Genomic DNA, 21,482 nt, shown 5'->3' with positions numbered 1-21,482 from the left:
GGAGAGAGATTGGTGTCACTTTCTGTTTGGAAGGACGGAAAAGTTGGCCAAAGGCTCAGAAGAAAAAGAAAAAGAAAAAGAAAAAGAAAAGTTCCCCGTGAGATAAAGAATTGGGTATCTTTGTACAATGTTAGGGTAAACTACATACGTAGTCATCTAACTAATTATGTGGTTCCATTTTGGTCATCAAACTATATTCTTTTTCAAAATCATACTTAATGTTATGTTTTAGTTTTATTTTGGTCACCCGCAGTTAAAAAATTTAACGAAACATGACATTTTTTTAGTGATGACGCGACATTGTCTTATGGTGACACATCAATATTATTATTAATTTTTTAACGACGAATGATCAAAATGAAACCAAAATATAACTTAAGTTACGATTTAAAAAATATTTGGATGCACGAAATAGAATCATATGAATAATTAGGTGATCAAATACGTAGTTTATCCAAATGTGTATAACAAGAATGGTAAATTATAAGGTAATTGTTATAGTAATTTATTGAAGACGTTTAGATCATCCGGAGACTTTATAAGGCACATGAACCACATGATTTTGAAAAGACGTATGGATCATTCGGTGACTCCCCCAAGATGTATGCATGCCCACAAGCTAATAACGTTATAGTTTGGACAATATATTCTCCAATACGCTGAGTAATCTAGACATCTTTCAAATATCGTCAGATAATCTAAATGTCTTCCGAGACATAACGTAGCAATGACATATATAAAAATAATAATTTTATCTGCCCTTATATGAACAAATCCTTTTTTTCACTATATTATCAACGGGTTGTTTTATCAAATTTCAAGACTTAATTTAATATTCCTATCTGGGAATTAATATTTCATAATATTGTATTATTTACCTATAAAGAGAAAGAAAAATGCTAATATTAATAAGGAACCAATTAGGGATATTTGAAAAAGAAATAAAGATGGTATAAATTTAATTATAGGATCAACAAAAATCGCCTTTAGATGATAAATAAAAAAGAAAATAAATATATAGAGATATAGATGATATACATGTAGACATGCATAAAGTCAGATAAAAATCGATCCGGTTTTTTCACCTAGTTAAAAAATCGGATTTTAAAAAAATCGGTTAGAATCCTAACCGGTTTGGAGGGTCGGATAATGTAATCGGTTTCGGTTTGAAAAAATTGATTTTAAAAAAAATGGATATTAAAAAACCGGTGGTGGTGAGCAACACTACTCTTGTTTCGAGTGTGTTCGATCACTCTCACGACTTCAAGGTTTCTCTTGACGGAATATTCAACCGTGTTAGGGTCGGTATTTGTAGCCATGATAAACAAAAAATTACAAAAATAAGATTTGAGAGATGTTTAGGTGTTGTGTAATAAGATTTGAGAAAGTTGTAATCAACCAAATACATCCCCAACCTATTTATACATGTTTAGGGTGGTAAAATGATGATTTTTTAAAGAAAAAAAGGGTCACAAACCCCCCCAACGGCTAGTTTTTAAAACCCCAGACCGGATTTTTTTTGGATAAAAACCGATTTTTTATCCGGTTTTTTTCAAATCAGTTTTTAATCCGGTAAAAAAACCGATCGTCCAATTTTTTTTCAAACCGATTATACTATCCGATTTTTAAATATCCGATCCGATTTAAAAAAACTAATTTTTTCTAAATTCAATTTCAGATATTTTTTACGCAAAATCAGATATGTAGATTTCCCCCCTCTATATATGTGTAACGTTAGGCAATTTACACTTCTGAGGGTAGGGTTTACAATTTGCAAAAGAAAATAAATAAAAAGAGGTTTTATAGACTGTCCATCTCTCACCATCCAACCGCCGTCAGCCACCCCCAACACCACTCCTTCTACGTAGATAAATACCGTATATTTATACGTACAAAATACACAGATGCAAAACTTATATATAAAGCCACTATGTCTCTCTCTCTCTTTCCTTAGCCTTTTTCTCTTCTTTACTCTTCATGCAGCCTGGAAAATGGGAAACATTTGCACCTGCTTTGCTCGTAAAACGGTAGCGAAACGGCCCGTCGCGAAACGGTTGCAGCACCAGCAGAACGGGGCCAATTCCAGCAACCGGTGGGCCAGGGTCCGATCGTCGAGGAAGGACAAGCTCGATGATGATGTGCTTCAAGAGCAGGCTTTGTCAGCTGCGTTCTTATTCAGGCAGCAAAACGGGGGAGCTTCATTGCCGTTTGATAGGGCGGCTTCGTTAAGGTACTCGAATTCTGGTTCCGGGTCTAAGAAAGCGGGTCAGTTGCCTCGGAGCTCCAGTTCTAGAGCCAGGTCCCTTACTGACCCGCTTTTGCAACCTCATCAGCTTGTTAATCAGGTTAGTCATTAGTGTTAACTTTTTTCAGCTTGTTAATCATCTTGTTAATCAGTTTATTAGGTTTAAGTGCTTTTTTGGTTGGCGCGGGTCATTATTGTTGGGCGTTGGGTTTTAATTTTCTAACTTTATTTTGTGGGTTACTATATTATTTTTTGATGATTGTATGACTTTAAATTATTGGAATCACGAGGGAAATGAAGATAATGATTCAAATTTTTTTATTGGTTACTTGTGGTATTAAGATTTTTGCTTATTCTTTGCAATCTGGGTGTTAATTTTGATACTAAATGCTGGATTTTGGAGTTCAAGGAAATGAATTTGCTATTTGAGAAGTTTATTTAATTATGGAATTTAACTGGATAAGATAAAGCTATGCTCATACAATTTCTGGACAAATTCTTTATGGCCTACTAGAAATTCTATCAATCTGTTAATGGTTTGTCTATAAGACTGCATGTTTACAGGTCTTGTTTAATTTGCTGTTCTTTGTTACCATTTCATGTCAATTTGTAAATTCTATTATAAGTAACTTTGCTTGTTAGGTGTACTTTAATCCTTTTGAATGTCGATTATGATCTTTCTTTCTTTTTTTTTTGACAGGACAAGCTCGATAATTTGGAAACAAATCATTTTGTCCTTGTCCATGGGGGAGGCTTCGGTGCTTGGTGTTGGTATAAAACTATTGCACTCCTAGAGGAAGGTGGTTTCAAAGCTACTGCAGTTGATCTAACGGGTTCCGGCATTCATTCGTTCAGCACAAAGGGCTCACTAGTCTCTCGCAATATGCAAAGCCACTAACTGATTTTCTTGAAAAACTTTCTGAAGGCGAGAACGTTCTTCTCTTTTTCTTTCTTTCCTTGTTTAGTTCCAGCACATATGCTCCCTTTTCAGCTTGCTTCTTCTTGGTTGGAAGAACCCTTTTGTAATGGAGATGGATGAACATTAAATTTCGAGCTTGTTAATCAATTAAACGTGTGTCCTGCTCAATACCTAGCTTTAAAACCTGAAAGCTTATAAAATAGTTAATATAACCCCTTATGGGGTATATTAAATTTTACTTTATATCGGCGCTTGTATATCTCTGCTAACCAAGTTTTGCAAAACATTTTTTTTTACAATTTTTCATCCTCGCAGTTATTGGAAAGTTTGATATAGTTAAGAGATTGGTAACAAAGCCTCATTGTTGATAGCCTTGAAACTATGCAGGTGATCTTTGGTCGGGCATGCATATCGCATGCAATGGAGCTGTTTCCTTTTAAAATTGCAAAGGCTGTTTTTGTGGCTGCTGCAATGCTGATAGATGGACAAAGTACTCTTGATATGTTTGCTTTACAGGTTTGCATTGGTTCAATCACTATTTTAATTTCCAGAAATCATTCTCTGCAGATGTGTATTGATGATGTTGGACTTGAAATATGCACTTCCATTGATTGCCTGTTTTGTCTGTAGTTTCACTTTTACCGGAACTTATTGATTTTGCCCGAATCTTTGGCATCAACATCTTGTTTCGCAATATACGTCTGCCCTAGTCTTTAAACTGTAATCTTGTGAAGGAAGTGAAGCTAACCTTATCTCTCAACAAGTGTGAGAACGGCAGGAACATTGAATATATTAAGACATCCATATTCCTATATAGTACTTGTTAACTATGTTTAACTTTTGATTTTTCTTTAAATACCCGTATCTGACATCCGTGTTTGATGCATTTTTGGACATAAGCATGGGGATATGACCCTTAAAATATAGTTAAAAAATTTAAAAAACTGAACGTACCTGGGTTGAGCAAATATCCGTATCTGACTTGCACCCGAGTTTGAGTAAGCATAGCTTGTTAGTACTTTCCATGAACAATTAATCTAACAATTACAACTTTATGACTTTATGTAACTAGTGCTTAAACTGTTGCAGGCAGGTTCAAATGATCTAATGCGACAGGCTCAGATATTTGTGTATGCTAATGGAATTGACCATCCTCCAACTGCTATAGATCTAGACAAGTCTTTATTGAGGGATTTGTTATTCAACCAAAGTTCTTCCAAGGTACTGCTGAACTCGGGATTAATGATTTCATATGTAAATGGCAATGTGCACGCAGTATGCAGTTAGTATCTTGACATCGCTTTCTAACTTTATTGTCGAAATCTCTTAATCGATTAATTTTGTCTTCTGGTTCTTTGTTGTTGAAATTAAACTTTCTCTCTCTTGTATATGTGTCTGTAATGCGTCTGTGATCGTGTGCCATCACAACTGCTGATTTTATTCCACTTTTCTCTGGTCCAGGATGTAGCATTAGCATCTGTGTCAATGAGGCCGATCCCTTTTGCACCCGTTTTGGAGAAGCTTTCACTTTCTGACATGAAATATGGATCCGTGAGGCGTTTTTACATAGAAACCCCCGAAGATAATGCCATACCAATGGTGCTTCAAGAAAGCATGATTAACTCAAGCCCACCAGAAAAAGTATTCCGTCTAAAAGGGGCCGACCACTCGCCATTTTTCTCAAAGCCTCAAGCCTTGCACAAACTATTTGTAGAGATCTCAAAACTCCCTCCACCTTGAGAGAATCTAATTGTTGGATATTCAATGGAAGTCCCCCCACTTTGGGTTTCATTTGATGAGGCATAGGGAAATCATTCTCTAGAATTTTAGTGAACATGCCATGCCCATACCTTAAAAGATGGTCTTTAGTGCTCGAGCGCTAGATAGCCTGCACATCTTGCATTAGAGCACGGAATATGTCGATATTGTTTTCGTCGATCCTTTTTTGTTTCCGGTTTTAGTTTCATGAGGTATTCATATTTATGCTAGTGAAAGATAAACACTTCAGGGTTGAACATAAGGCAGCATCAGCCGTTTTTTTAATCACAAGGTTTGGTGCATACAAGGATGCTTGTTTTCTGTCTTGTTGAACAAATTTCTCACGTAAACATGATGCATCTAAGCTTATGCTTTTGCTGAAACATAGTCACTGAAGAACAAGACAAATAGTAAGTCTACGAAGTTCAATAGAACATGCTCGTTCTATTTAGAACATACATAAAAACAACTTACAGTATGAGTTGACCAAGAAGGATAAGCAAACAAGACATCATCTAATCTTACACCATCTAAATTGCTGGCATTCATAGGATAACATCATGGCTTAAATACAATAATCTATTTGTTGATGGAAGTTGCATAAAATGTGAAAAATATCATTATTGATTTAGTTGTTACGTTTCGGGGATATGTGTTGCAATTAACTCATCATTAAAATGAACTCAACTTTAGTACTTAAGTACTGGGTTTCCAAAATGAACTCATCAATATAACATCTCTTATTTGATCTCCCAGATAGATGTGTTACAGAAACAATACGACTTGAGAAAATCTACACGTAGAATATGCGAGTACTTACTACCTAAACGTAGAACCCCCCCCCAAAAAAAATGGCCCGGATTTCATATCAGATAAATCATTTTACAGATTTAATAAGATGGATCTTTTTTACATTGAAACCAGAAGCCATTACAGTTTCAAGTTTTTTACCTCAACTACTTGCACCATTTACACATAAACAAAGTGGAACAGGGGATGCAATGACAATAATTACACCCAAAAAGGAAGGCTTTCTTTGTCGAATCTCACTTACCGGTGTTGGTTCTGACATACACATTTCACTGCCTCTTTGCTAATGTCTTCCTCATTCCCTTGATAATCTTTCTGAACCATATTAGGTTCATAACTGATAGGACCACCGGCACAATGACAATTAACACTCGTCCGTAGGTGTTCATCTGCTTAACCTGATCGTAGTGCAAGTAGATGTGGTAAAATATATGCACAAACAGGATTACTCTTGCAACCTGCCAAAAACATCAAAGTTCAAAAGCCCTGTGAGGCATGGCATTAAAGCTTAGGTTCAAACCCTTGCAGCCAAACTCCAAAATGGTCGAGGAGAAAAAGGGTCAAAAAGCAGTAAACAGACTTCACTCACCAGCCAAGCTACAAATATTACAACTCCATTAATCAAGTAAGCTTTGGATCTCTTCATTCCAGCTGTGTCGAGATACCTATACGAACCCAGGTGTCCTCAACATATGAAACTAAATTGCATTTTATGAATGACAGGAAGAATCAACTAATATGCAGTTAAGTCTTTACCATCTCAAGTTGATCCCAGGGGTTGTAGTCTCGGAGATAAGTACCATGAACGTATAAAGCTGACCCTCCCCTGTCAACATAGAGTATGCTACAGCTGCTACCGACAGAAGATGGTGAAGGACCTGAAATAAAAGATTTTAGGTTGATTTACATCACAATAAGATCGATCACCACTCACAACTAGACTTCTATAGAAAGAAGAGACAGTAAGTAAAGATAATAGCCAAACAATAAAAATGCTTACATACTCCACTCCACCCAGAAAAGGGTAAAACCAAATGATCATCCCAAGGTCAACCAGAAAGTAACCAACAGATACCTGTCAAAAAAGGAGAAGTTTCAGCAAGATGAACTTACTGCAATATCACTCCCCCTTGTACGTAAAATAGGCAACAATTAGCTTCCGTTGACGTCAAAAACGGACTCCGATTGACAGATTAAATAAATTTGTCTGAGGTTGGTATGCAATTTCATGGCTTTTTGCATGTTTATGTGTTCATTCATTTGATAGTTAATCAGCTTCTTTCCAAGTTTCTTATATTAGTCCCTATCCTTGTTTATTTCCCGGCTAAGGGCTCAATTGAGTGGAATATCTATAAAGGGTATGAGAGATTTGAGACATATTCTAACATTTTACGCCTATCGAAATGAAGTCAAGAAAATGCTTACTTCAACCAAGTCCTAAAAGAAGCACGTTCTAGATATTGCATCCTGTTCTAGATATATGGATAGTGAAAGAACTATCAACTAAGTTTTCCTGGGATTAGGTTATCCTAGCAGAAAGTACTGGCAAATGTGAGTAAGAGCTATCACCCAAGTTTTCATGGGATTTAGTTATCCTAGTAACGACAATCAAGATACTAGGCCAAAAGACTTAATTTGGTAGATATGCTCCCTAGGTTTGATTGTTTTAACTAGAAATGCTCCAAGCATGACCTGGACTATTTGCTTCTTAACACCGACTGCAAGGCAGTTTAAGACACATCATAGACAAACGACTGATCAACCTTCTAGTGAGACAGGTCTTCATTGATCTAACCACGCACCAGATATCAATTATCAGACATATATAATGGATACAAGGCCACGAGCATGTAATGGTGATACTCATTCTGATGATAAATCTTCACACTGGAGATAAATTATCGTGAAGGCATTTTACTAAAGGTGAGGCAGAACAACTTCTTAGTAATATCAAATACGCTAAACCAAGCATAAAAGAACATAGAAGATCAAAAATAATCTCAATCCAAAAGTTTTCCACCAAGAGTAAAAATCAAAGGGTATCCTCACCCCCAACGTGAATGTAGACAGTGTAGAACTTCGGAAGGTAACCAGGTCAGCATATTGGTGGTCAGAATAGAGATCTGACCAAAACACAAAGTATAAGGACATAGTTGCTATGAAAATGGCATGAAAGGTTGATATGGATCTGCATAAAGAATCTAGATATTAATTCTGTATCAATAAGAGTAAATGGTAAGAAGACATTCATGTTAACTAGAGATATAACTCACCGGTTGCTCCACTCAATCTGCTTGATTTTTGATAGACTCGGGTAGCTCTTAAAGTAAACATTGCAAAACAATTGTGTAAGATCATAGACCTGGAAAAGGGCAATCGTCAAAATTTTGGAGAAAGAAAAAGGGAATGATACTAAAAGAATGGAAAAAAGAAATGAGAGAAATATCAATAAAAACTAAAAAGAAAGAAAAGCTAGATGAAAAAGAGCCACAAGTAAATGAAAAAGTATAAATACAGCTTCATAATCATATAGATGCAAATAGTCATTCGAATTCAACTTAATTGTTTTCAAACTGATTAAACCAATCATAAGATATATTTAAGAAACATACCATCATGCAAGCACAAATCCCACAAATAACTGATGTATATGGGATGATGGAATCAGATAGTAAATATTCCTTCACGAACAGCTCAGCCTGATCCTGGTAAGATTTTATCTCCATAGATTCCTCTCAGAAGCAAATATAGAAGCAAATTCCTCAATCAATCACTCTAAAAAGATGAACTTTCTGTTATGTCTTCTATTCTGTATTCTTATCGTCCTTTGTGATGATTAAGATCTAAAACAATATTAAGAAAAAATGAATATCATTAAAGATATAAAAAGGGGAAAATATAATCTATAATTTGCTTTAATTTGAACAATAATGCACTTCACATTTCAAATACAGTATGCACACCACTTTGCATTCTCCTCTAAAATGTATGAAAGGCAACCAGGGAAACATATTACTATCTTAAATGTCTTTCTTACTTTTTTCACCCCATATAAAAAAAACGATGAGAGATAGGGACAAGGTCAGGATGGCTATGATGTGAAAATGTGGACACCATGTACTCAAAAGAGAGTTAGCGGTTTGGAAACTAATTTACAATGCGTATACCTTCAAGTTCACCAATCAAGCAACAGTAATCTAAGTTAAAGGTTGCGTTGCAGTAAAAGCAATCTTGAGTCCACGCAAGAAAATTTTTGGAACAAGGAATTACTTCATAGCCCAGGGCATATTAAAGTATTAAACACCAAGACATCAAATTCAAGTACCATATACAATTAATTCATATCAACAAAGAACGCATGTTTCATCCCCACCAATGGTAATTTATATAAATGATTCAGAAGAACGAAAAAAACAGAGCCAAAGAACCAAACTTTCTCATTGATCTTTTTGCAGCCGTGAGATACAATTGCCCCACTAAAGCATCAGCAAAACTAAAGAAGTTCTCATTATTCTACTAATTGATACAAGATAGGGACCATGGTGGTTCGCACGGAGGTAATGAGAGCCGATGACGGAGGAAGGCCGGCTCCCGGCTGAGCGAGCCAGCAGTCAAACTTAGTCAAGACACATTCTCGATACCAAAACTCTACCAAAAAAAACCCTTCCCAACCTTTGAACCTCCATCATCGGCTTTTTTCCTCTCATCACCTCCGTGCCAATCGTCACCCCCTCCATCAAATAATATTTTAAGCTACTTAAAAAAGTAAACAAGCAAACAAAAAATTACCACTGATCTAAGGCAGCATATTCAATCATCCTGCAAGGCAAAAGAAAACAAGAGAAGTGCATTCAACGTGGACATCAAAGCAGAGAAAGCAATTAAAACATCAAATTAACAACTAAAAACAATTTAAAAGCAAAAAAAAAGGTTTCCAACAATGTAACAATCAAAACGAAAAATTGTTGAGAAACAAAGGAGATGAGTACCGGAATCAAACACAACAAATCAACGGGAATTGCGGGAAATATCGGGATTTAGTTACCGGGGAAAGAGTACGAAATAGAAGCTGCTAGGCCTAGATTCCTTGCTTAATTCTCCTTCCTTCTTTTATTATAATATTAAAATAATTTGTGGTTCGTTTTTGTCATTTTGGGCCAATGACCTCTCGTTTCCTTGCAGACAAAGTTTTCCTTTGAAGATAAGGCCCGGGGTCTATATCCACGTTCTACTCACAATTATTTTTCAATTTTTAAGGATCTCATGATTTTGTAAGGACCAGAGATAAATGATTGGATGCTTATTCAATCTGATTTTAGTCTTTTTATTTTCTTAATTTTAGAAATCGAGTCTAATTATTGGTTTTATATTATATTTAGGTCCCTTATAAAACTACTCTTCTTTGCTACACCATTCAAGAGATTTCAGAGTTATAGTTTTTACTTAAATTGCTGTATCAATTCCAATATAAAAAAAATTAACGATGAAATTGGGTATGAAAACAAATAAATGGATTAAATTTTAAATTTAATATAAGAACTAAATGAGCCCATTTTTCATACATGAAAACCTAGCAAAGTGAGTTACAAATTAAAGTGTTAAGTTGAGATAAAATTATAAATTTTTTGAAGGAATGAAAGTTATTTTTTAAATAATTATAATTAATTAAATAAATTTTAATAGAATCAAAAGCGCAATTTCTTCATTTAACTAGATACTTAAAGGTGTAAATTAAATTTTTAATATTAGGAAGAGACTGAAAATGAAATTTACCCATTGGGCAAGGCATGCGATAAGTAATGTTAATATATATATAGTTTCGATAAAAAAATTTAAATTATTGTTTTTATAAGTTAAATTATTTTTATAAGAGATAGAAGAAAATTTGTTCAACGTTTAAATTTGAAATTATATCAATAAAAGATTTGTTAATAAATTATCACACTTTCCATAATTAAATATTTATTATATTAAATAAAATTACAATTTGTGTCAAATTAGAATATAATTAAATTTAATCATTATTTACAAACATAAAATAAAATTATAAAATTAATTATAAATAAAGAAATTTTAAAACTATATTATTTTCTCCGTCTCACTAATTATATCTATTATTGACACTTTTTAAAAATTAAAATTTTTAAACTTTATTCATGATTATTTTAAATATTTTAATCAACTAAATTTATAAAATACATATTCAATAATTACTTACTCTAAAATTTTTAATATATATTTTTATTAATAATAAATTAAAATTAAAAAAATGGTAATAAAAAAATTCAACAGTAAAGACATGAGTAAATTATGGCAGTATTTTCTTTTGTAAGCACGGTATTATCGTGATGTCATAATTACATCGGAAGCGGGGTCGGACACAAAGCAGAAGCAATGAACTGCACCACACTGGAAACCAACTCCTCTACCCCAATATTCGGCTCCGCCGTTTCAACAACCATCCTTTGCACATTTCCGACGTCGTAATCCTAGCATCCGTCGTACCCTTTAATCAGCTCCTGAAGTTCCCCCCAGGAGGCAGGCTTGTGCCAACTCTTTTCCCTCCCCTCAAGCCTATCCCTCCACTTGGCCACATCCGATGGCCAGCACTCCTCGATCAGGAGTTGAGCACCGACCGACGCAGCCAAGTCGAGCAGACGGTAGAGATGGGTTCTGCGAGAGAGAGGAGAGTCGATGATGACGCTGAGTCGTAGAGACTCGTCAGATAGCTTCGTAGGAGAGGTCGTTGAGCTGGCGGCGGGAAGCTGCCGGTTGCTGGCGTTGGTGGAGAGGGAAAGTGGAGTCGCGGATGTCGTCTTTGTCGATGAGGGGGGAATTTGAGGGCGGAGGCTACGGCATGGGCTACACTGGATTTGCCGGGGCATGGATGCCCTTTCATTGCTATTATCAATGCCTTCTTTCTTATTTCCTCTTCTGCTTCCATAGCCATTTGTCTCTGCCACCGTTGGGATAAATTTCTGTGATTTTAGTAATATAATAAATCCTCCTCATAAATTTCACCTTCATCGTCATCAGCCCAAACTCAGTATAAGATTTCTTTTATCCATTTAATAAACTTTTAACTAATTAGGTGAGTTGATTTTATTTATTTATTTATAATTCAAGTATTCCATTAAATAAGATGAGAGTAACCAAGCTGCTACAATTGACCAACAAGGACCCCCCAATTAAGGTAGCCTCCCTCGCAGCATACAACCTAATGTTTACCTTATCTCCTTTATCTATAATGAGATCACTCGACCGAACAACACCCTTAAATTGTCTAAAGTTATGTGACACACTATACAAATAATCAACCAAAACAAGCTTGAGAATACAAGTAAGAAGCGAATTATCTCTTCAATACTCAGCCGCCCAAAGCACAAACTGCTCCCAATCCATGGAACTCTGAAGCCTACAAAGCCTCAAGATTCCAAGCCAAATACCCTTAGAAAACCAACAATCAACGAACAAATGATCCCAAGATTCCAACTCCACTCCACATAAGCCACAAAGCCCATCCGAGATAACACCAAATCGAACAAGTCTATCTTTAGTAGGCAATCCATCCAAGCAAGCCATCCAAGCAATAATCGAATGTTTAGGGATGTGCATAAGGAACCAAATGAGCTTATGCCAACTCACTTTATCTCTCCTATCACGACTAGTGACAGTCGACCAACTTACAACACCATCAAACAAGACCTCAACATCCTCCCTCAATCTCAGCAATTTCCTTTTAATCCAGCTAAACCAAGGCTTACAAACAGCATAGATAAAATCAGCCTCTTTAAAAATATAAGCCCCAATCCAGGCCACTGAAAGAGAGCCTTCAGATCTTCTTGATCAGCATCAAGCAGCAAGCCTTGTTCCAACCAAGAAGACTCTTTAAGCCTAAACACCCTTCAGATTTCACAGCACAAACACGAGTCCAATTGACCCGAGCCCTCCCAATAGGACAATCACCATCATGCCAAAAAAACCTCGTGAATAACTGCTCAACTTTAGATATCACAGACTTAGGCAAAACCAGCTGCCTGTTCCAGTGATTCAGCATACCACAAAGAACAACTTTTATTAACTGCAATTGATCAACATAGCTAAGATTCTTACAAGATCATTGTCCCAACTTTGTTTTAATCCTATCCACCAAAGCCACACAATTCTTATCAGACAGTTTCTTTGTAACCAAAGACAGTCCCAAGTATCGAACTGGCAAGTGCCCTACGTTAGACCCCGTAACAACCTGAATTGAGCTGATTTGGGCCTCAGTCATGCCACAAGTAGACATCTCGGTCTTTTCAACATTCAATTTCAAACCAGATAAACCATAAAACAATTCCAAAACGCTCAAAACACCAAACACAGAATCGATGGAACCATGGCAGAAAATTAATAAATCATCAACAAAACAAAGATGACTAAGGTTTATCTTCCTACACTTCAGATGAAACCTGAAGATTCCCTCCACAACAACCCTATCTAAAAGAGCAGATAAAGGTGAGTTAAAAAATTGTTATATGTGTGGATTAAATGTGATGAATTGATTATAGATGTGTGTTACAAGTATAGAATTAATAAAAACAAAATTAATGAAGAAAAGAGCACACATAAGAAACGAGATTTTAATGTAATTTGATTTTATATGTATTAACTCAAATCTTAAACTTAACTCGAATGAAGCCTCAAATTTAAACTCGAACTTAAAACTTAAATACATGAAACCCTTATACTGCACTGTTTTTTTTTAAATCAACATATAAATGTTAATATTATTAATAATTTTTTTATAAAAAAATAAAAACTTAATTTATTATATTTTCGAGCTGCTCATGAGTTTTTCGAGTCGAGTATCAAGTAGCTTGTTTTGGCTCGTTAAGAACTCGAGTCGAGTTTTGATTGAGTCGATCTCGAGTGACTCACGATCTGTCTCGCCTCATTTACAACCCAACTCTTCCTTTCTTTCATGTAATTAGTCCAAAAAGAAATACTCTTAGCAGTTAATCATACCTGGTGAAGGACCCGAGTTCAGAAAGAGTTAGGTTTATAACTCAAATCTGCATTAGCAACGCTCATAACTATGGCAGAACATAAGTCACCAATAATCCCCACAAGAACAAGTTCCATTCACAAAATGATGGAATCTCTGGGAATCTCTCACCACAATTTCCCTTCCTGTAACCTTGGAAATGAACTTTGTAGCAGTGTGACAATCCCCACACACTCTCAAGTTCTTCGTTATTCGAATCGAACTCTCATACCCCGACTTTATCAACCCGAAAACGATGGCCAGCTTCTCACTATGTGCATACAACATCATCTCCCTTGTCTCCTCCTCCACATCATGAAATGCAAAGCTTAAATCCGGTACATACCCTTCTTGTCTAATCCTCTCCATAAGTTTTCCCAACTCCGAATAGATTAGATCCGTTTCGGGGTTTGACCGATCCCCGGACACGAACGTGTAGATATTGCCCTTAATATCTATACTAGTCTGACCAACTATTTTCTTCACACCTCTGCTTTTCATCAAGTTTCTAATCCTAAAAGCTTCTGTTCCTTTTCCCAATGATGCATATATGTTGGACAAGAGCACATATCTTCCTGGATTTTCGGCATCCAAATCGAGTAATGATCCGGCTGCAACTTCCGCCAGTTCTATGTTTGAATGAATTCTACAAGCTCCAAGCAGTGCACCCCAGACACCAGCATCTGGTTTCACAGGCATCCTTTCGATGAACTCCAAGGCTTGGTTCAACTGCCCAGCTCTGCCCAACAGATCAATCATACATGCATAGTGTTCGGATTTTGGTTTTACCCCAAAATCTCTTTCCATTGTATTAAAGCACTCCCATCCTTCCGTGATTAAACCGGCATGGCTACATGCCGACAATATCGATACGAATGCGATATGGTCTGGTTTCATTAAGGCCTTCATCTGATCAAAGAGGCGAAGCGCTTCCCTACCGTAGCCATGCATACCATACCCAGATATCATAGTGCTCCAGGAGATGATATTCCTTTCTTTCATTATATCAAAAACTTTTCTAGCATACGCTAAGCTCCCACATTTCATGTAAAGGTAAAGGATCGCGGTATCTAGCGCCAACTGACTCTCCGGGAGACAACGAATAATAACGACATGAAGGGCTCGTGCACGGTGCGAAGAAGCTAGTATCAAACAAGCTTGACTCACGGCAAGAATGACGACGGAATCAGGAAAGATACACTGCAATCTCATTTCGTTAAAGAGATGCAAAGCTTCAAGAGGCAAGTCGGCCCGCGAGTATGCGTCGATCATCGAGGCCCAGCAAACCAAATCCTTGTATGCAAACCCATCAAACAAGGTTTTAGCAATGTCAATTCTTCCACATCTACCAAACATGAGCATGGTGGCATTTCGCCCGGAGTGATCTTTATCAAATCCATTATCCACAATGACTTGATGCATACGACGAGCCACTTCCTCACTCCGAACGCAAGCCGCAGCATTTAAAATGGAAGCTCTGTTGGGTTTGATTCCCAAATCCAGCATCCTGGTAAACAGAAACAACCCTTGGTCATGAAATCCGCATTGCAAGTACGCACCAATCATCGCGCTCCACGACACTATACTTCTCTGAGGCATTTTATCGAACACTCTTTTGGAAAAACCAAAAAGGCCACATCTAGCATACATGGAAATAAGAGAGTTAGCAACGAAGACCTGGGAGGAATAGCCGTAAATAAACGCATGCGCGTGAAGCTGAGAACCCAAATTGAGATTGCGGAGAGAAGCGCAGGCTTTGAGAAGAAATGGAAGGGTGAAGTTATCAGGCGCAATGGGAATATATTGCATTCGGGTATAAAGAAGTAAAGAGCGGTGGTAGTAGGCATTGTCGACGAGGCCACGCAGCATGACGTTCCAAAGGAAGCCGTCGCTGAAGAAGGAGGAGTCGCGGTGGGAAAAGAGAGTGTAGGCGTAGGGAATTGAGCCGAGTGAAGCGTAGTGGGAGATGATGGTGGTGAAGCGGTGGAGATCGAGGTGGACGACGGTTCTGAGGATGGAGGCATGAAGGGTTTTCAGAGACTTGAGGGTGTTGCATTTCTTGATCAAGGAGATGAATGTGTCTTCCACTTTGCTTGGAGTCTTCAGCTTGAACCGCATGCTGCTTTTTGATGAGGGCTGTTTTGCTTGTTATCGTCGTAGCCCCTTTAAACTTCTGTTTTCTGTTGTTTATCCCCCAAATTTATTTTCCAACAAGGTCCGTCCTAGAATTAATCCAAAGTCAATCCTACAAGAACTCGAAATGATAACAATTTTTTTGTATAACCATCGGTATCCAATCTGTTGATCGACTAATTCGGATCGAGTACTACAGAGGCAAACGACCCTCCTAACCCAGTTTGCTCCATTCGCAATCGTCAGGTTTCAAATACCTGATACCCTAACACAGTTTGCTTCATTCGCAATCATCAGGTTTCGAACACCTGATCTTGCTTAAGGAATCTATGTTTCATCCTACTAAACCAACTTATTGTTGGTATTTATAAATATTTTGATACAGGAAAAAGTAATTTTAATTTATAAATTTGATAATTTTTCCCAACATGATCTTTTATTTTCTCTGTCCATGATCATTTTTAAATTTTATATTTTTTCTCATCTCTTTTCTTTTTGGTGACATGGACCTTTGATATTGTACCACATCATCAAAACAATAAAAAGTAGAACTTCAAGGACTAATGTAAGCAAAAAAAAAGTTCATGGACTATGTAAGGAAAAAATGTCGAAGTTCAAATACTAAAAGTTTATCCCTTTTGAAATAACACAAAACCTAAAGTAACTATAACTCTGAAATAACACAAAACATCAAGTAACTATAATTTGAAATAATTTTAACCTATAATGTTCTAATAAAAAAAGTCCAAACCTTCAACTCAAATAATTCGTACAAGAAGTTAGTTCGGTATCGAAACATTGAGAGTTTATTATACCGATTAAAACCTTCAAACCATACATAATTATTATAGTTAATGTATTGATTATTTAGATAAAGGGATTACATTACACAGGTAGATAACTAAATTAAAGTACATGGATTAAATTCGGAATTTCAGTAAAGCATAGGGGTCAAAACCATAATTTGACCTTTATTTATTGTAATGGAGAAGAAGAAGAATTGGCTTGAAAATCTAACCTGGTGACAAAAATTATTTGCCGTACACTTGAATACAATTGTTTTGGGAGAGTAGTCCACTCCAGCCAGCAGTGTGCATTTTCTTTTCTTAATTTACATTACATACTCCTATTTCCTTTCAATAACGTACGCAAGACTATCAAATCAATCTTAGGCTACCGTGTTACTAAACAACCAACGATGTAAAGAATCAATGATCAATGCTCATTGCAATCCCCTGTCAGGGGCTTTGAGGGAGCACCCTGTCTACGTTCAACATCTTTGCGCTTTCTTCGTCCACCGCATCCCGACTCCAACTTGAATTGCTCATGGAGAATATCCTACTCCGATTGAACCCGCTCCCCCTAAACCCTGTTATCTTTGATGACATCATAGGCATTACAAGAACCGCGGATGCATTGATGGAATCCTCTCCGAAGCCTAGTGAGAGTGCACATGTCTGCAAAAATGGATTTACCGATATCAATGTCCGCACTAATTTAGTGTTACAATGGTTTCGTTGAGTTATAATTCTCCGAATCTGGTTTGCAGTACCTTTGCCTTGGAAAGTATATCTGTGACCTTCATAATCGTTTTTTGTGTAAGTGATTTCACCTCTTTATTTTCTGCATCTTCGGATGCCAAGATAAATCTACGAGGAAAAATGAGAACTGGTGAAGTATAGTTAAACCACCAAGCAAGTACAAGAAGGCACTTATAGTTTCAATGATGATGAACAGAAAAATAATTATTTGTGCCCAACATTTCATCAGCTCTCGCTTATTACAACCCACGACAGACCTAAGTTATTAACACCAAGAAATCTTTTACCTGTCCATTTCAGTGCTGGAAGACAACAGAATTCATATGTGAATTATCCTTTACTTCACCACCTAAGAGGAGGAAAAATAGAAGTCAGAATAAGCTCACACCTTTTAAATCTATATATAATCACATAAAGTCCTCAATCCAAGTACCTCTTGGCTCATCAGGTGCCAATAAAGAAATGCCCATGAACACAGAGATCATTCCTATTATGAACATGGTTGTTCTCAGTGCGTCGAACACCTGTCCAAAAAAATATACATTTGAGGTCATCTAATTTCATTATCCAGAAGGTAGGGGCTAAGTTGAAGAATACGGGTTGTTCAGACTAGCTTTATGAAAAATGGACAAGGCCATCAATTTTCACTTTAGTTCTTTTTACTGAATGACAACTACTTATTTGAAAGCAAATGTCACACAAGGTTGTTCTGCAAACAATAGCTGCAAAAAGAAACTGCAGCAAAATAATGTTACCGCACTGGAGGTATATTACATTGAAAACTAATTAATGCAGGAAGGGAGGTGATTTGAACTAAGAATCTTAACCTAATATATATTTTGGGGTGTGAGTAAGAGAGGGAGAAGAGAAGGAGAACCTGGTATTCCTGGAAATATATAAATCCTGTACAAATGGAGAAGAAAGTCCAAGCAATTTGAAACATGGGAACTATAAGGATTGCGTCAAAGAGAGACAACCCTTCGTTGAGCCTTGCCATCTGTGGTAAGAAAGCTTAGTATAAGTCTCCTAAAATCACCCTTCATGGCAGAAGCATAAAATATAAATTCTGCCATGATTCTTACCCAAAATCCAGCTGTACTAAGAAATAAAAGGATCATGGAGTACGTGAACCAGCTGTGCAACTGGTAACCATCGGACATTGCCAGCCTTAGAAGGTTAGAGCTGGATATTATGAAATTCAGAATTAGATTTTATCACAATGCTAATTTCTACTTAAATGACATCTAAAACAGCCAACTTACAGAGATTTTGCAAATAACACTGAGCATGATCCTACAGCTCCTGAAACTACAGCATACGAAAAAGGAAGCAGCATGTTCCAATAAGGTCTAAGTTCGTGTCCAGAAAATGCAAGGAGAGTTTCCCCTCTCCTGAATGTTCTCATATTAAGGCATGACAATCAGTTAGAAAAATGTTCGATGAAAACATTAGCATCACTAAAACAACAGACTCACAAATCTCACCTGTAGATATAGTGATGAAATGCAACAACTAAGATCAAAATCAACCAGTATAGAAGGAACGTTATATTGCTGTATTTCTCTGCCAATTGTTCCGGTGTATAAACTGAAAAGGAAACAGAAACCACCCATGCATTTTGTTTTAGAACCAGTGAAACCAAAGCTCAGTCTCCGGACAAGTGTCTTTCTTTCTCTCTTAGTGCTTATAAATAAATATACAAGTAATTTTTATATATATATAGATAGATGGATAAGCGAGAGAGAGAGAGAGAGAGAGAGAGAGACCCAACACATTTATATCTGTGTATTGCTGTATTTCTCCCTTTTCCCCTTCTCATCAAGTGGCTGATGGTCAGGAGAAAGGGAAGCAACCAGGATTTGAAAACTAATGCAATCATGTCTAAAAATCAAGTGAGATAAAATACCGGGAGACTGATGGTTACCGAAGGCGACAAGAAAAAAATTTCCAAGAACTATAAATGTAGTGGCTGCTAGTACCCTGGAAGTAACGACAGCGTCAATGAGACAGAGTTAGAGACAATATTCCAGGAAATAAAATTGACTCATTTCTAGTTATCAAACTTTAATTCTTGCTTCAGAGTAAAACATACTTTACAGTAACCATTTTGTTTAGAACGAAGTAAGCAAATGCAATGTTGGATACAAACTGAACAGATCCCAAGGCTGCAAGAAGTGACTGCAGAGGAAGAAATAAGGAAAATGTGAGAAAGAAAGAAAAAAACAAGCAGAATTACAACACAAAGCCTTGTACAATGGTTATAACAAAAAAAAGTCAAACCCAAGCCTCTTTTACCCACAAACAAATGACCATGTTATTTTGCAGTGTCCCAAACAAACAATTATTCACAATAGTAAGTAAACACTTAACGATTGTCCAGCTTTCTAAAGCTACTTACAACTAACAAGTGGTTAAGGATAAAACTTTACATCAAGCCCACAACAATTAAGGTAAAGATATTCAGAGCTTCCTTATGGAGGAAACTTTCTATGTAATTTAGTTGAAATTGAGCCTATTCAGATCAGAAGGCTGGGGGTACTAACCTGAGCAGCATAACCAAAGGAAATGAAGTTTAGACAAATTCCAAGAATGAAAATTAGAATACCTGCAAACAAAGAATAACATTTTAACAATAGTTCACTCCACATAGCATAAATAAAAACCCATTTATTAAATTCAGTACCAACTCTCCATGTTTGGAAGTATATGATAGGTTTCAACGGGACCTTTCCAGCCATTCCTTCCCCATCCATTGCGGAATATCTTTCTCTCTGTAAATTTAAGTAAGACCCAATTGGACAAGCGAAAAAGTATTAAGATAGAAACTCAAAGCTGTTAACACTATACTTTGAATGGACAAATTAATCAATAATGAGGTAAGGAAACCAAAATGACATTTTATTCCAAATTTGATGATGTTTCAACTTTACCATACGCTAGGAAAAAGAAGCAGAAAATTATTTACTTTGGATGTATAGACTAAAGACTGACCAATCCACCAGATCAATGAGTTTTTTATGGAACATAATCTAGTGTTGTTGAATGCTAACACAGCAACACAATCATGTCTAGAAGTACATGAGTTGGGGATACTGAATATGAACATAAATTAGGCAACTACTTTTTTTTAGGCACAAATTTAGCAACTACTTTTTTTTTAGGCACAAATTTAGCAACTACCGTTACCTCATTATGACCTAATTTAAGAAGGTTTGTCCCAAAGTTTATGGCAATACTGCCAAACAGGTTGATGAACGCTCCAATAACCCAATCTCCCATGGTTTAGAAATACGATTCCCCTCTAAGAAGAACTGAAAAAGCCAACATCCAGTAGAGAACTTCAGCAGAGGTATAGTAGATATTGACAACAAATGCAGCATCAATAGTTCAGCCCATACGAAAAAGAAGAAGCATAAAAGAGAAGTACGAATCATACACTAGCATCTGAGTAGATAAAGAGAAACGAGGAGGATCAAGTCTATGAACACAAGATCGGATCCGATCTAATCCAAGTTCAATCGGTTCCGGAATCTACAAGCCATGGACTCAATGGCGGGCGGCAATCTTGTTGTAGTTCGTTGATAAAACGTAACACCAAACAAAAAAAACTTTACCTAACGGAGAATGAGAACCAGACAAACAATTGCAATTGCAGTTGTTTTTGGAGGAGCAGTGGATCTAAAATCGAAGAATCGAAAGCATCCCCCCATCCCACCTTTCCCTTTAAAAATTAAGAAAGAAGAATAAAATAAAAAAAAGAAGTGACTTTTTTATTATAATTTTGTGTGAAAATACATGGGAGTGAGTGGCAAAAGTGCCAAAACAAGGTATGTGTGAATGTTTAATTCTTAAATTAATATATTTATTTGATTAATTTTTTATCTAATGTATTTTTTTACAGTACTTCCTAAAGTTTTCAGGATATATCAGCGTCTTCAGGGTTAAAATTTTGTTCCATAAATTATTAGGCGTCTTTAGTTAAATTTTTTTCTGATTACTGTGTATTTTTAGAGATTTTCCCGAAAAATCACATTTTCCTTAAATATT

General features: G+C 36.4%; 2 protein-coding genes and 3 pseudogenes across 3 annotated transcripts; 1 reads left to right on the top strand and 4 right to left on the bottom strand.

Moving 5' to 3' along the window:
* Positions 1-1,836: 1,836 nt before the first annotated feature.
* On the top strand, positions 1,837-5,181 carry LOC120181687 (annotated as a pseudogene).
* A 715-nt stretch (positions 5,182-5,896) lies between these two features.
* LOC120181686 (TLC domain-containing protein 4-like) lies at positions 5,897-9,815 on the bottom strand. 2 transcript variants are annotated; one of them, XM_039186771.1, is made up of 9 exons: positions 9,722-9,815; positions 9,522-9,551; positions 8,345-8,575; positions 8,006-8,094; positions 7,782-7,920; positions 6,733-6,807; positions 6,489-6,610; positions 6,322-6,397; positions 5,897-6,190 (listed from the first exon to the last, which is right to left on the bottom strand). In XM_039186771.1, exons 3-9 carry the CDS (start codon positions 8,456-8,458, stop codon positions 6,002-6,004), a joined length of 804 nt encoding a protein of 267 aa, XP_039042702.1. In that variant the 5' UTR covers positions 8,459-8,575; positions 9,522-9,551; positions 9,722-9,815; the 3' UTR covers positions 5,897-6,001. The 2 variants fall into 2 exon arrangements, with proteins under 2 accessions (XP_039042702.1, XP_039042703.1); XM_039186772.1 differs by lacking the exon at positions 9,522-9,551 and having other exon boundaries at positions 9,722-9,814.
* A 1,239-nt stretch (positions 9,816-11,054) lies between these two features.
* On the bottom strand, positions 11,055-11,786 carry LOC120181753 (annotated as a pseudogene).
* Positions 11,787-13,748: 1,962 nt separating this feature from the next.
* Positions 13,749-15,882, bottom strand: LOC120181684 (pentatricopeptide repeat-containing protein At3g26782, mitochondrial-like). Its single transcript, XM_039186770.1, has one exon. The coding sequence runs from the start codon at positions 15,877-15,879 to the stop codon at positions 13,828-13,830; it is 2,052 nt and encodes a 683-aa protein (XP_039042701.1). The 5' UTR covers positions 15,880-15,882; the 3' UTR covers positions 13,749-13,827.
* A 1,012-nt stretch (positions 15,883-16,894) lies between these two features.
* Positions 16,895-21,147, bottom strand: LOC120181685 (annotated as a pseudogene).
* Positions 21,148-21,482: the final 335 nt, after the last annotated feature.

This window comes from Hibiscus syriacus, unplaced genomic scaffold (genome assembly GCF_006381635.1).
Source record: "Hibiscus syriacus cultivar Baekdansim isolate YM2019G1 unplaced genomic scaffold, ASM638163v2 tig00112530_pilon, whole genome shotgun sequence".
Classification (NCBI taxonomy): Eukaryota; Viridiplantae; Streptophyta; class Magnoliopsida; order Malvales; family Malvaceae; genus Hibiscus; species Hibiscus syriacus.
The sequence above is the reverse complement of the archived record's forward strand: the minus strand, read 5'-3'. Positions and strand labels throughout refer to the sequence as shown.